At 33.4% G+C, this 16,431-nt stretch overlaps 2 protein-coding genes across 40 annotated transcripts in view; one reads left to right on the top strand and one right to left on the bottom strand.

Moving 5' to 3' along the window:
* slo (calcium-activated potassium channel slo) overlaps positions 1 to 16,431 on the bottom strand; it is a 285,961-nt gene that overhangs the window by 19,119 nt on the left and 250,411 nt on the right. For 27 of the 39 annotated variants that reach the window (XM_083131177.1, XM_083131194.1, XM_083131174.1 and 24 more), the window contains 4 exons: positions 15,754 to 15,816; positions 10,805 to 10,834; positions 5,881 to 6,007; positions 2,853 to 2,912 (listed from right to left, as the gene is read on the bottom strand). In XM_083131177.1, coding sequence (XP_082987303.1) covers positions 2,853 to 2,912; positions 5,881 to 6,007; positions 10,805 to 10,834; positions 15,754 to 15,816 — 280 coding nt within the window. Of the gene's footprint in view, positions 1 to 2,852; positions 2,913 to 5,880; positions 6,008 to 10,804; positions 10,835 to 15,753; positions 15,832 to 16,431 lie in introns of all 39 variants that reach the window. The other 12 variants (XM_083131199.1, XM_083131201.1, XM_083131200.1 and 9 more) reach the window with 4 other exon arrangements.
* LOC145994837 (bolA-like protein DDB_G0274169) overlaps positions 1 to 16,431 on the top strand; it is a 71,178-nt gene that overhangs the window by 51,646 nt on the left and 3,101 nt on the right. The gene's annotated exons all lie outside the window — the stretch shown is intronic.

The raw sequence follows: 16,431 nt of genomic DNA, 5'->3' as shown, positions 1-16,431 counted from the left end.
CTTAGGACACTGAAATTTCATTTCTGTTATAAAAACAAAAGCTCAAATTAAATTTAAATTAAGTACAAATTAATGCTTCTATTGTACTAATCAAGTACTGAAAAAAATATACTTATGCAACAGTTGTGACTGTCCTTCATCAATCCGTATCAACTAGTGATATATCAGAAGCTTGAAGAGTGACAGAATTAAAATTTGGTGAACTGATAGAGCTACCAAAAAATAGTTCATTGAAACAAAAGCCAGTCCACTGGCCATGAGGGGCAGCAATTGATCAAATATGATCTGCCAATATCTCAGAAATAAGCAAATGTTGGGATCTAAAATTTTCTACAAACGACATCCCAGTAAATTCTAGTCTAACATGACAAATTATTTTATATTATTTTATATTATACCTATTGATTTCTCAGAAACTTCTAAAGATAGAAATATAAAATTCTGTGGACATTGCCTAATGCAATACAAAAGATTGATCTGATTGTCTATCTATGGCAATCAAACATTAGAACATCATTAATTGATATATGTTTAACCTTCAGTATCTCAGAAATAAATTACAAATATGCAATTTGGTGTACCAAAATATAATATAAAGTGTCAATTGAATTGCAGAAAATTTTTGCGATTGGTCCACCAATGTGTTCATGTAAACAATCGAATCATTCTGTTTTTTCATTACTTAGAAACTTCTATAAGTATATACGACCGTGACTCGAAAAAGTCCAAGGTGCTAGTATAGTGGGATATTTATTATCTCAATTGATCTGCCAATCTGACCGTCAATAGAATTCCAAAATTGACAATTGGCATAATGGGACTAATCCATAACCAATAGAAATACATTTGTGGGTAAAATGCTGATAAGATAATCATTTTTTAAGAAAACATTAGTCATATTGATATACTGTTTAGAAAATTATATATACTACGAAGGGCCTGCAGTGGTCTTGTCGGTAGGGCATGTGACTGGCATGTGGGAAACCTTGGTTCAATTCCCAGGGTGGGTGCTCTAGGTTGGAATTTTTCTGGCCTAGTCCCAGCATGAAGCCGCTTTGCAGTTCACTAAACCTCAAATAAATGGGTACCTGGTGGGTAAAAGTGGTTGGAGCATGGTGCTGATCACATCACCTCCAAAAATTTCCAAGATCAAGATTATGTGGCACCCTACCTCCACCCTTCCCTAAATGTGCCTTCATTGCATGGTGCAATGTGTTATTTTTTTACCTATACATACAACAAAGATGAAATGTTTGTATAATGAATTTGTATTCAATTGCTAATTAATTATGATATAAATTTTTATCATCAGTAATCCATCAGAAATTCATAAGCAATAAATCAAGGGGAATATGATAAGTACCCGTGAAGTATACTGTGGCTCCAAGTTCTTTACTATACATACATGCCAGATAGAAACACGTTGCATCAGTGGCTGGGAGCATTGAGGTGTGCACTAAAATATGCACTAACGTCCCAAATATGAATTTATATGCACTATAAAACTTTACCAGAGTAATCCACATCAAGTGAAATGGATAAATTCGTTGAGAGCATATGAAATTTCTTTAAGGAAAAAAACATGCAAATATGCAAAAATCCGCCCCCTACTCATGAGCATACCACAGTCCCAGGTTTAAGTCCTGGCAAGGGTCTGGTTGTTTTTGAGTGCCCTTTTATCAATTTCATCTTGTCACCATTCATCCTCATCATCCAGATTAGCCAAAAGTGAAAAAAAAGTGGGTTTCGTGAGACATCAGGATGTACACAGCCCCCATGTTCGCGGCCAATTTTATTTGTCGTTTGTAATGAAATATCCACCACATAGCGTTCGTTACATCTGCATCAACTGCAAGTTTGTTTTAATCACGAATGTCTGTGTTAGCGTCTCCTATCCGCCTGCTTAAATTTCGTATCCATAAAAGAACTGGCAATGCCTTCCCGATGGCGCAGTGGTAACATCGTTGCCTTGTAATCAAGGGGTCCCGGGTTCGATACCTGGTGGAGGCACATAGTGGTTTGGATCCCACTTTAAACTGTAGGTCCAGTCCCAATTAGCCTTACTGTGCATAAAGTGGACTTAAAACACCAAATCAATCCAATCCAATCCAATAAAAGAACTGGCCTCAATCATGTCTGCTCGAAGCCACAATACAACAGTTTGTGACATGGGTGACACACACAGCTATACAAAAAATACAAGAGAGAAAGCAGTAATATGTATCATTCCTTTGGGCCATAAAATACCCTTCAACTGTGAAGATGCTTATGTATTGTTGTCTGTCATTTCTACATATCTAATAGAATTTTTAAAAAAATCGTGGCAGTACTTCACACAGTACCTCAATAGGTTGGACGTCTCCATACTTTTCTCTCAATTTTTAATTAAAAGAAACCTTCCTTATGTAAATTTACTGATTTTTATTGTATTGCTTCCACATACAAAATGTGTTGATGCCTTATATTATAATATAAGCCATACACACATTCATCAACATCCTTAGAACAATTCAACATATACATTGTAATATATATATAATTATATATATATACTATTTAATTATTTTCTATTTCCACATACTACACTAATACGGACTGTACATAAAGTGCTTACACTGCTGAAAAGAACTAACATTGACCACAGAAGGCCTAGAAAAGCTGAAATAGAAGCCAAAGTCCGTAGCAAACAGAAGCGTGCAGTGAAGGGGGGAGGACATATTGGGTATTACTCACAACAGTTCTTTCTATTGTTTTGTACACACACAAATATCTGCAACATCAACATGCAGTGTAGCACACTGAAGCAGGTAACTAAATGACAAGAGAAGTGTTAAAGAGAGCAACAAGCATACATGAGCTTTTTCACTTCATACGCAAGATGATAGCCAGCATATGTGGAGTCCTCTTGAGTCCTGCAACGACATGAAAATCACGAATGCCATATTTTTTCAGCCATGACTTTTTTTTGTGCAGTGTCCATGAATGGCGACATCATCAACCAAATTTATTTCATCCAGTCTCACAAATTTACATGGAACATCTATTTCTGTCATTTAGAAATAATTGGTTTTTGAATTCACATTTGCATAGTATTACATTTTTCTTTATAAAGTAGTCAGAAACTTTATAATGCTGGTCCTATTTTTTAAATTTAATTTTTGAAGAACAGATATTTAAATGACTCATTCAAGTTTCCCAAGTTCGATCATATGATTAATATATTATTATTAATATGTGTGTGTGTGTGTGTGTGTGTGTGTGTTCAGTGTGTTAATACAGTTTAATAATTTAAGATAAATTACTATATGCTGATGGGCAGAATAATTGTCATTCTGTTGGTATCAGCAGATTAGACACATTGGTATATCAATAAATTTACCAATCCAATGTGTCTATAAATTGTCTTTTTGTGCAAATTTGCTGTTATAGACAATTTTAAAGATTTTGCACACTCTTGTTTTGTCTATAAGTGTCTAAAATATTAAGTTTATTTTCGAAAGCAAAAATCATCAACTGGTAACAGACAATAATTGAAGAAGTGAACAAACCATTCAGCTTCTCTATGGAACATTTGGAATTTTATATCAGATTGATATAATATTGGTAATTTTTTATATTAGAATTTTATTGATATCAACGAAGGTGTCATGTTTTGTTATCCACTTGTATTAATAAAAAAAGTATTATATTGCAACTTTATTTTGCTCTTATACCCTAGGTTCATTATATGTAATAATCAGATTATTAATTCTCTGACTGAGTGGTTAGCACATCGCGCTACGATGCCAAGGGTCCCGGGTTTGAATCCTGCTCGGGCTTGGTGGTTTGTGAATGTCCATTCATCAATTTCATCATTTCATCACTCATCCCCATCTTCGCAAATTAGCCAAGAGGCACAAAACGTGAAGTAAAATAAACTAAATCAATCAAACAGATTATTAATTATACTCATTTTATGACATCTTTTGTGAAGAACATGAGATTACCAATTCTGCATGATTGCCAGGAAAATAGAGTTTCAAATCAGTGTCAGTTGACATTTTACTTATGACATAGTATAGCTAAACTTCAGAAATATGAGAGCCATTATTAGCAGCTCAGTTTAAAGACACCTTTTCCAATACCAACATGAATATTGGAAATTAAACACTGACATGACCATTAAAATTCGCTTAAATTTCACTTTAACTGAGGAGATGCATGAATCATTAAGTTTTCATGGAACATTTTTAACCAAATTTCCAAGTTCCAAATTTCATATTGTCCCATCCATAGAATTTTATGAAAGTTGTCAAGGTTTTCATTGCTAGTGGGACATTAGTTTAAATTTTTTGTGCATAAACAGAATCAAAGATGTTCTAATATGTTTAATTATTTTATAATGTGTTAATAATTAGTTATGTTTGAGTCCAAGACAGCACACATACCGTATACACTGAATAGTTGATTCTATGCTGTAATAAATACCATATAGTCAATGTGCTGGAAACCATATAGCCTTACCTTATCAGGGCAAGGTGTCTACTTAAACAGGTTAAAATGCAGCAGAAAAGAAAATTATTTAAATTGTGACACGAGGTGAAAGGATGAAAAACATATTGCTCCCCGTCATTCTCATTTTTGTACACACTGACAGCGTTAGCAGGAAGCCACAAAAAAGTTGCCACTTTTTTATTTGTTCTGCGTTTATATTTTTTAGTTTTAAAGATACCTTTAAGAGATAATATAAACTTGTCTATAGTTAGTATATAAAGAAAATGTATACTATTAGCTCTTTCCCCCCCTCCTTTAAATGCTTTGGTAGAAACTTGCGAAAATTTCTAAGATTTATCTGAAAGAGTAACCATGTTCAAATATTGAGATGTCCCAAAATTACAATATAAATGAATTCATACTTCTTACAAAATGAGGAAGACATTATATTAAATGAAAATGAACAAATTACTTTTTAATAATGTAATTGAAAATATAACAACTGCACTTTATATACACTAAAATAAATGTTGTGTAACATTCCATTATTACTTCTTATACTCTTGCAAATGGGCAAACAATATTGAAACAAGCAGACCTTCAAGATTCGTGAGTAAAAGTTGTGCATAAATTATCCCTTTATTTTTGTTCTGAAGTCTTGAATAAGAAATACACATGTAAGCAAGTTTATGCAATAGAAGTTAACAAGTTTTACTTGTGATGTAATCAAAGTTATATCTTGAATGACTTATTTATATTTATCAGTTGTGTTTGTTAAGGAGCATCTTTTATTTAAATGTTACAAAAATGAACTTTCATGGTATTCTGATGTTAGTCAGTTTTTCCCACAAAAGAATTAAGGAATTCCTTTTCAAGAATATATACATACATATATTAGAGAAAGTTAGTCACTCAGAGGAAACTATACTTTGTATCATGCAACACTGAAGTGTAACAGGTGTGAATGCAACACAGAAGCCAGTGACTTCTGGACAATAAAAGAAGGTGCTTGATGTGAATAGTGCCTCAAATGAAAACTAGCAAGTCATTATTTACTGTGTGACAACCATGAATAAATTTAAACATAAAATAAATATCCTGCAATAGTATATTTCAGAATTAACTGCTTATATTGTTTCTCAATTCTAACCAACATATCAGAATTAGAATAAATTTGAATTTTTCTATAGATTTCTATAAAAATAGTGCTGCATATAGATCAAGTTCTCAGTAATCTAGTTAGAGGAGTCATGTTATTAACCATAAAATGTACTTTTTGTAAACTATAAAATTGTACATTACACATTAAATTATAAAAATATTAATATTTGAAATGTATTTAGATGTCTAACTAAATACTTCTCTTCATGGCCTCTGCTGTTATTAGATTTTAGATTAATACTTTACCTGTTATATTGATTTGGTGAATTTATGACGTCTGGAGTAGTTTTGTTGCCAGGTGGTTTTCCCTTGGGAAGTTGTTTTACTGAATTCATCATTGATTGTACATTCCTTTGGTTTCTACTTCCAATTACTGGAAAGAAAACATATCAGTTAGATGTTTGCAGCCTAAATTTTTTGCGACATATAATGCAAGGTAAAAAAAATACATTTTGTACATAAATGTTTTGTCGCAAATTATATTAAAATTGTCATAGAATAGAAAGAATTTTTATTTTATTGTGGTAAACAACCTAAAAAAAATGGAGAAACTTGTATAATTATTATTTAACATTAAAGCTTTATTTGCTGTTTACAATTATTAAAAATATGCAAATAGAGTAATTCACAAGAAAATAGCATTCTATTTGGTTTCTAGGTTATACTTCGTATACAACAAATAATCCATGTGATTTTGTTTGGTTGTAGAAGCATAAAACTGTATGCTCCACTTGCAATAGACAAATCATATAAAGCTAGGCTCTTGATCGAAATTTAAATTAAGTATCTTGTTTTCATAATGGCAGTTTTCATTACAAACTGCAATGACTATGATGAAGAAACAAAAGCTATTAACAGAAACTACCACTTATTATGATTAATGTACAAATAATATCCACAAATTCAGTAAAGCAACATCATATCTGATGTCAGATATTGGTTTGGAAAGGATAAAAGGCATCAATTTACAGTTCCAAAACTTGCTTCAAGTCATTCATAGTAGAACTGCTGACAAATACTAATAAAAATAATGAGATACATTCTCCCTCCCCAAAATACAAGTTCTTGTTTAACATACATTTTATTATTCTGAGAAATTAGATTATATTGTTACAATTCACTGGAGAGAGATATTTTACTGAAGCACAAACTAAAAGTAATACATTATGTTTTATATTTACAGTCCTATAAGTCCTATATATCAACCCGTTGAAAGTCATCGAGGTTGCTACAACACATATAAACAGTGTTTTAATTTGGACATGTTATAACAGTTATTATTTTTTAATAATACAATATCGCTCCATTTTCTCGCATGTTTGTGCCACTACTGGTGCCTTTATTGATTGCTTAAATGTTGACTTCCTAAAATAATCCTGAAAAAAAAAAGTATGTAATTTAGTTTGAAAGCATTATTCATACTCCTGTATTTCAGCGTAAGAGTAAGAATAATACATTTAATTTCCATCCCCTCTGTGGCCAAACATATTGGATGGTAGTCTCAAGCTTTTACTACCAAAGGTCTCAAGTTTGAGTCTCAGCCTGGCTATGCATGTTTCTCTATTTCACCTCCCTTTCTCATTAATTTCATGTACTACTTATTCAACCTCGTCACTGTGATTAGCCTAGAGGCAGGAAATTGATGTAAAATGAGTAAAAAATGCCAATAAATAAATTAGGAAAGGGCAGATTAAATTTTTGCTGATATAAAATTTACTAATACCAATAACCGATTTTTGACTGATCTGATATAATATTGCAAGTTTTCCACGAAAAACATCAATGGTTCATTAATTTTCTTAATTAATGTGTGTAACCAGATGATTAGAATAGGGGTTACTCAAATTTCCTTCCTCAAATAACCAAATGGCAGAATCTTGCACTAAATCACAGACTATAGAAATATCAGATCAGAAAGTTACTGCCAACGTGCCTATACCAGCTGATACTGATAAATCAGTGGCGGTGATTGGTTCCAAAACTGAGGGGGGGGGGGCAAGGACATTTTACTTTCCCTTGGTAGATAAGATTTACCATATTGCGGGGGCAAAAGTGGCAAAAAAGTTGTGTGTGTGTGAGGGGGGTAACTGTCCCCCATGCCACCCCTAATTGCCGCCACTGCCAAAAATAAATACAAGAACATTCATGAAATATTCATTATTTAAATTATTACTTCCATTGCATATCAACTTTTTGCATCTGTATATTATTATTCCTGTATTTGAATAAGGATAGTCATGCATTCATAAAAGTATTTTCCTCAAAATTTGCAGTAGTGCAAATGGATAAATTATGTTCATAAACCAAATATAGACAATATCCATGTCCAATTATACTTCTTCATATTGTTAATATTCATAAATTTAAAAGGAAGTTAACAGTACTTTATTTTTTTCTTTTATGATTAATTTGTGCCCACATTTATTTTTTGTACAATACATACGTCAATGGAAAATTTAAATGAAACGAAACGGTACTTTTACAATGATAATCAAATGTTCCACTTCTCACTACTTCACCTCTGATAAAAATGTGCGCAACTAATTCACTGACACTAAGAAACACTATATTTTTTATCATCACTGAGGACCAAACTATAAGCTACTTGGAAAATATGAACTTCCTAAAGTTTGCAGTCAAATTCGTTAATGGAGAAAAATATATTGGGTGATTTCACAGTAATATTTTAATGGAAGGAAATTTTCTTCTCTCCTAAGCTCTTCTTGAGTGGACATCAATAAGCAGTGAATGCTCATGATACATGTAATTATATGATGTCAAGCGAGTTTTGTGCAAAGGTATTGTAATAATGCTGAGGTGAATATGTGAACACGAAGAAATAGTGATAGAAAGAACAATGTGGACCACAGTCATTACATGCATTGTTATCGCAGAGGTACACATTAGCACATTTAAACAGTAGTGTTTAAGTAGCAGTAATATTAATGTTATATTTATTAAAGTATGTTACATAAAAAAAATACTTTATGCAGAAGCTCTCTTTACTTAATAGAATATGAAAATGACATAAAAACCTCACCAGAATAAAAAGATATATGAAAATGCCTACACCCTGGCAATTATTATACATACACCATTGCTTGTTTTAATATTACTTGATAAAAATTATTTGTATGCACTTTTTTCATTGTTTCTATTGTTTACAGGGAATTTACCTGCCCTTATTAAATAAAACTGTAATCACTTCCTGAGATTTTCACTCTGAAAGTTCCTTATTTGTATCTTTGTAAAATGCACTCCTCATAAGAATAAAAATAGATAGAATGTGTTCAGGAGAGATTATGCTAGATTCCATCAGATTTTATCTGGAGAACTGAATGATACATTTTAGTGAAAATTGGTATGGGGAATTCTCACTGTGACTATTCCAGCTGTGCATTGAGAATGTACTTCAAGGATAAAAGTTAATCCCAGATTTTGAAGCAAGATCCAGCAAAAGTGTCCTATTCGTAGTCCAAAGTTTTAAAGTGAAATGTACATTTTACATACACACATATTTTTTTAAAAAATGTATTTTGGTGTGACTGAAGGATGTAAGAGTACTCAGAAGCAAGTAAGTAAAGTTTTATGGTATTTTAGAAATCGTTATAAATCACTATTAGGTAGGAATAGCATGGCTTAGTATGAAATTAGAAATGAAATTTGAGCAGGAGCAGTTTTCCCTATACCAAAAATGTCCAACGAGTCTCATTTCAAGGGTTAACATCTAATTTATTTGCAGTTGTAACTATTTAGTATTCTGATCAAGAGAAACCTTCAGTCATAGGTATGCTGCTTCCCTGAACTCGTTACTGGTGCAAGATCCAACTTGCACCTCCAGAACAATCCTTGCCAAGGAGAACCCCCCCCCCCCCCCAAGCAACAGAAGACATGTATGTAAAATACTTCAGAAAGCAGTATCCATGCATTGAACATCTGTAGTTTCTAGTCCTTGTAGCAATTATACCAGAATATGCCAGTTTTTATTTTAATACCACCACCACTGCAACAAGTTGCTTTAAATGTGAAGATGGCATGCAACAATCATCTCTTTTTCGTAAATTTGTAACAGTAATTACAAAAATAGACTGTTTAATGGCAGCAGTGATCATAATATTAATATATTATTATAAAGATGGAATGAGAGATTGCAGATCATATTACTACAGATGATAATTCTTGAGATAAACGAACTGACAGTTTTCATCACCCCGATAGTAGGTGAGAATTAGTTATTGATTTGCTTTATTTTACTTAGCTTTTTATGCCACTTTTGGCTATTGCGAAGATGGGGATGAGTGATGACATGATGAAATTGATGAATAAACACTCGCAAACATCCATGCCCAGGCTGGAATTTGAACGGGACCCCTGGCATCGTAGCGCAATGTGCTAACCATTCCACCATGGGGGCCGGCATGAGAATTAGTAGGTGATGAGTTAAGTAAAGGGTAGTGGACTGTATCATTGTTATTATCATCATCTCTGGTAAAGGATATTGTGTTATAAATGATAATTAAAATACACCGTTCATTGATATCCTTTGAATAAAAGTTACAGATAAGTACATTACCAAAGATTTTTGCAATACCAGAAACACCTTCCTTCCTCTTTTAGTAGAAGGTGAATGCTACCTGAAACTGAATATGTAATTTCATAACTCCCAGGTATTCCATGCATGAATGGACATGCATGGCTACAGTTTCCATGGGGAAAAATCCTGCCTGTACTCATCATAAACAAGCACTGGTTCTTTACACACATTGCAAGCTGTTCGACCATTCAAATATGCTCCTAAATGTAAAATATATGCTGCCCAAAGTAAGTAAACTCAATATGCTTAGTTCTCCATTGCAGCTGATTCCAAAATTGAACCAGAGTTTGAAAAATATATCTGCAACTGTATCAAACTCCACACTTTTATGTGTCAATACAGACAATTGTAATAAACAATATTTAAAAAAAAAGGAGAAAACCGAGTATAAATAACTACTAATTTATGCTCTTTCAAAATGGGTCTCCAATCTTCATGTATAAGATGTTAGCTGTGAAAAGTAATTGAAAGATACCACATCTCTTTTATCAAAAGTTATATGGTCAAGGATAAGAATCCAGAAAGAGGGGGATATTAAAAATGGAGGGGAAAAAACTTGCAATAAATTCCACTTACGTGCATCTTCTCTATCCCTGCCAGGCTCACCTGGTAAGAAAAGGAAGTATTTATTGATCCATTATTGTGACAAGAAAATAAATCAACCACAATCTGACAAACTGGAGGATCACCATTAGTTTGAAACAAAACTATGTTCTCTTGTATTTGTAACAAATAATTAATAGCAAACAAAGCATCTAAAGCTGCACATTAACACTGTAGTTAGGAGATTAATCAAACTAAATATTGTATTTTTTTCTTTTCTGAAAGCAAACACTATACTCTTTGTCAATGTTATCTAGCAAGATTGATTGTAGTCAAGTTTACATCACTAACCAGGTAAAGTAAAAATCTAAGGCACTATAGTAATGAATATGTTGTCGCAATTTTCTTGATAGAAAGTGCTAAAATTAAAGCTACTGAAATTCTACACAAACTAAACTTCAAATGCGTTTACAGCAAACAAAATTATTTGAAATGGCATGATGAACCACATTAAGACAAACCATATCACAATAGGAAATTACATTTAATTTTCCTTCCATTTGCTTTCAAGTTCACATTCCTGCTTCCTAGTTTGACTGGAGTACAAACGGACCGAGTAATAGGTGCGTAGGAGGTATTTATATAAATAACAGATGTTCCGTTTAAATCTGATAAAACTAAATCTCTTCACAATTTTATGCATATTTGTACAAAGTTATCCACATAAGAGTCCATATTCATGAATCGAATACGACTGACAATATTTACAAAACAGATTACATGCTGCAGAATAGTAAATTCAGTTGTAAAATTCCTTGAAAGTGCATTTACAATATACTCCTTAAATTGCTTTTCTTAGGGTACACTTTCAATACTCTCTATGTTGCAATTGGAGCATTTCTTTGTTAAAATAATTATTCCCTAACAATAATTTCAATTAGTTCGTAATTTTAACAATAATCTTGTGTTGACTTCAAATAAGCAAAGTTAATACTACCCCTGCTACAGAAATTTCATGATGAGTAGGGTTAAAATATACAGGGACAGATTTGACTTCATTTCACAAGCAAAGTACACAGAGTTACCACTGAATATCTTGACAAAACTTGCACAAAAGGAAGACTTAGTAAAGCTTGGCATTTGTGAGATGTGCTAAGTTTTTCTACCTCTCCATGAGGGTTTCTCCCAGACACTTGGAACATGTCATATTTCTGAATAAAAAATTAGGTAAGTGTGCTGGAATACACACAATACAGTATGTAATATATTCCCCTGTAGTAACAAAAATATCTACATAAAATTAGCAAAAATCTGATATCTGAATGTTCACTGATGTGACTGACGTCAATATGTGAATATACTTATGCAATTCCTGTACAGAAAGTGTTCATATCCTGCAAATAAAATTATTACAGTATCCTTTTTAAAATATATAACATTAGGGTTGAGTTGCCTTGTCTTGCATGCTGTAGGGTTCAGATTCCAATTTTGTAATGATTTTCATTGAAAAATTACAACGTTGTTTAGAACTGGATCTGAGTGTGAAAGAACTTTTGGGGAAAATATTTAGCAGAATTTAAAAGATACCACCTTAGGAAACATTATTTTCACATGTAAAATTTTTTCTGTGTGTTGCAAAGGGGCATGCGGAAATCTAAAGCATTTAGGGGCTTGATTATCATGCCAAGAGCTTCAGATCTTACCCTCCAAACCTTCTTAAGTAAGAATATAGAAACAGGATTACAATGAAAATGTATCCAACATTATCCTGAAGTTGTGAAATATTTGGATGAAGTAAGAACAGATGAAAAACATGCAGAACAGTTATCATGTGGAAGAGGTTTAAAACAGAAAACCATTTTGCATCATGCATGAAATGCTCCATAGACCAGCAAGAGCAGTCCATATGTATTAATAAGATGACGTAAACAATGACACATGCAAGTAACAAGTGTGACTGGTGCTTAAGATATAAATAGAAATTGAATCCTGTAGATATTGTGTGTGCATAATGATAACATTGGAATTACACAATCGGACAGTAGATCAGCTTTTGCAAAAGAGTTGATTGATTGATTGATCGCTTTAAAAGTGGTGGGTGTGTTGGTACGCCTACATATGGCCATTTTGCACCCTTCAATGTATATGGGGAATATCCCCTTATCTAAGTTTCTTACTTAAAAGTTTAAAACAAGGGGTGCAATAAGCCCCTGGAGAAAGGTTAAAAGTGTGAGACAAACAAGAGATTAAAGAAGAAAGAATAAACTAAGAACTTGCTCACAGACAGTAGAAGAGACCAGCCTTTCACAAAAAGCTAAAAACATTTGTTAAAACACTGCTGTCATCTCCCAACAGAGATGACTAACAGTTGGGAAGATGAAAAGTCTGCCTGAGGAAAGCAAAACTGGCACATTCAACAAGAATATGCTAAACACTTAAAATGACATTACAGACACGATACACTGACCATGGGTGAGATGACTGCATCCAATATGCAGCTGAGTTAGAACTACTTCTTGATGGGAGGGATGGGATGAGGAACGCCATGCACCTATTCTGTTTGCCAAGCTATAATGTCCTTTGTTTCCCCAATCTGAGAAAACTGCCATAAATCTAGGGGTGTAGCGCACAGACAAAGGAAGGCTATTTCAGAGTTGCCAAGCATCTTTCCACTCCCACCCCCTAAAACAGGCCAGGGAGAGGGTAGCACAGGTGGACGTTCTTCTCTTGCTTCCTTGAGAATTTTTTGAGAGTGGCGAAAGATTAGGTTCAGTCCCTTTGTTCTTGTCATCATTCCTCCCTCATATACATGCCACTGAGCAATGCAGCGAACATACCCAGAGGAGGGCTGGCTGCTGATAGACGAGAAGAGGAAAAAGATGTGTCAACATTTTAGAGTGTACGGTAGCATGCATTGCAGTTTTGACAGGAAGAGGGCTGAGGTAAGGATGCAAAAGTGTGGCGAACAGTATATGGTGGGCTTAACAGCATGAAGCTTGTTTCCAGTTAACGCATCCCACTCTTCCTGCCAAGTGTGAATGAGGCAATGATGGAACACATTCTGCAGGTTGCTAGCTGGCAGAAGGCGGACGAGAAAGAGAAGAAACTTAATTGCTAAATGAAAGCAATACCAAAGGGTATATGGAAACTGTGGAAATTAAATATTACTAATTTGAAATTACATATTCACTCCAGATCATGAAAATGTAGACACAATGCACTGCTGGAAACAGTTGTTTCTTACACCATGAACACACAATTCTTGTTGTTCTGGAGAACTACTGGTCATAGGTGGCCAGCACATTCATGGGTAATCCTTTTGTGCATTAGATTTTATAAAAGATTTGTCACTCCTTCAATAGCTCACAAGAGCTGGTTCTGAAAACTTCAACAGGAGCCACTAGAGGTCATTAGTATATTTCAGCTTTAATATTTTCAACAGAAGTAGCCACCTACGTTTTGTGCATTACATATCTACTAGCTACATATAATGAATTTCCAATGAACTAGTTGTCCCTAGACATGATTGCAAAGCACAACACCTCTCAAATGTGTGTTACTCTTGATTATGTCCTTCCTTTGGACAAGTTTCATCACAATATTCAGCAGGATTCCCTTGATACGAGTATATTTTACCATCTCTTAATAGATACAAATTTTTTTAATACATCCCAGACACATAACTGATCATGTAGTTTCATTTCTGCAGGCTCTTGAATGTGGTAGTAGATACTCTCATTACAGGATAAACTTGAAAGCTTGACATGTGTGTTCCACATGTGTCTTACTGTCGGAATGGAACATTTTGTCAAGAACATTACATTATTTTTTTTCCAAAATTAAGTGATTAAGTACAACATGTATAAATGTTTGACAGTTCTCCACAGTACCTATATGATAAAAGATTAAGTAGATCAGATTACATTTGTTCATTTTCTATACAGATTGTTTGCACTTATAATATTATCGTGTTGTCCCATCCTCCTACTAGATGGCTCTAAATCTTTTTTAAAAAAGATGTTTAGAGTTGACACAAAATTAATAGTTTGTCTTAATGCAGTTGAAAAATCCATATACATATCAAAATATGGAACATCAAGCGTACTTGGGAAGATAACTGGGATTGTATTACTTGACAAGTCACAGGGGACTAAATAAACATTTTTTTGTTTGTTAAATAAGGAACACTTGATTTTAAGAAAATACTAAGACAGATGGAAACAACAACATCAAACTGTCAGGAAAGGAGTTATGTTACTACAACTACAACCACCAAATCTACTACAAATATCGTAACTAGTATTATTTCTAACAAAGCAATCTATCAAAGGCTAACTACGCTTTAGCTAAGTATCAAAGTTTGAATGCAATAGTAAATGGCCTTCACAGTTTTAAAGGGGTATGGAAGTAGTTTTTATGGTGATAGACAAATCAACTTTACAATGTAGGTAAAATTACATCTTTCACATTCAGTTAGCAAAGACCAAGGCATACAACAAATGTTATAGTCAGGGGGTATTTTTGTTTAACAGCAATACCTTATTTTTAAAGGAAAAATATAATTTATCTAATCAAAAGCAGATGTATCGGGAAGTGCAAGAAGCTGAAGGATAGACATGTAGACAAGTGAAGGCCAAACTTCATACATGGTTGGTGAATATTTAGAGTGAAGCAGACAGTAATCTTTACAGTGTTTACAAGTGCTTGAGTAACAGAATGGGAAGCAAACTACAGTTCCTGAATCAAGCAATGAATAATATAGTATTTCTATGCAGTTGGGCTGGACAAGGAGGCCTGCCTTATAAATTGGTAAGCTATGGATTGTATCTTAGCATATATTATATAAATCCAAAGCCGTCGCAACTTATTCATTTTTTTCAAATACTAGAAACACAGTAAGAAATATTGGCATGTATTTCAATTGTGACACGACCTCCCAGTCTTAGCCATGCTGCATGCCCCTTAGGAAGCAAGTCCTATACCTCTGACGTGAACCTTCTTGGGTAACTCGGGTGGCGTGAACGTAGGGGGAGGATGGTGATCATCTGGAAGAAATGACACTGCTGACGTTACTCAACCAAATGTTCACTAATCAGCACAGAGAATACATAACCTGAAACACCTGCATTTTTCCAATGTTATTTTCTTTCATGATTGCATCAAAACGAAATACTAGTTTAAAAGAGTAAAAAAAATGTATCTGTATGGTCTGCCTGCATGATATAAGTTACTATGGAATAATGGATTAAATTTTAAAGTTGAATACAATAAACTAACAATACAGTTAATTAATACTGTTTTAAAAACTAATGCACTAAGTCACAACAACAGTGATGCAACTTCTTTACTATTTACAACCGTGAAATACGTTACAACACCTTTAATCTGAAAAATCTACTTACTAAGGAAATTGGTGATACTAAGAAAAAAAGAGAAAGAATAATTATACAGTACATGATAAAGCTTGGACCACTCAAGCCATTATTACAAGACTAACTTCTATATATATTTAGAATATATATCTGCTTAAAGATCTAAATAAAGCATTAATATTTGCTCAAGTGGAAGACGTGCAGTACTGTTAGTTAAATATATACATAAAGATTACATGCTTAGTGTAACTAACATGCCATTCTACATTCAAGTGCAGTACTGCGATG

This window comes from Lepisma saccharinum, chromosome 11 (genome assembly GCF_977018435.1).
Source record: "Lepisma saccharinum chromosome 11, izLepSacc3.1, whole genome shotgun sequence".
NCBI lineage: Eukaryota > Metazoa > Arthropoda > Insecta > Zygentoma > Lepismatidae > Lepisma > Lepisma saccharinum.
This window is presented reverse-complemented; position numbering and strand designations above follow the sequence as displayed.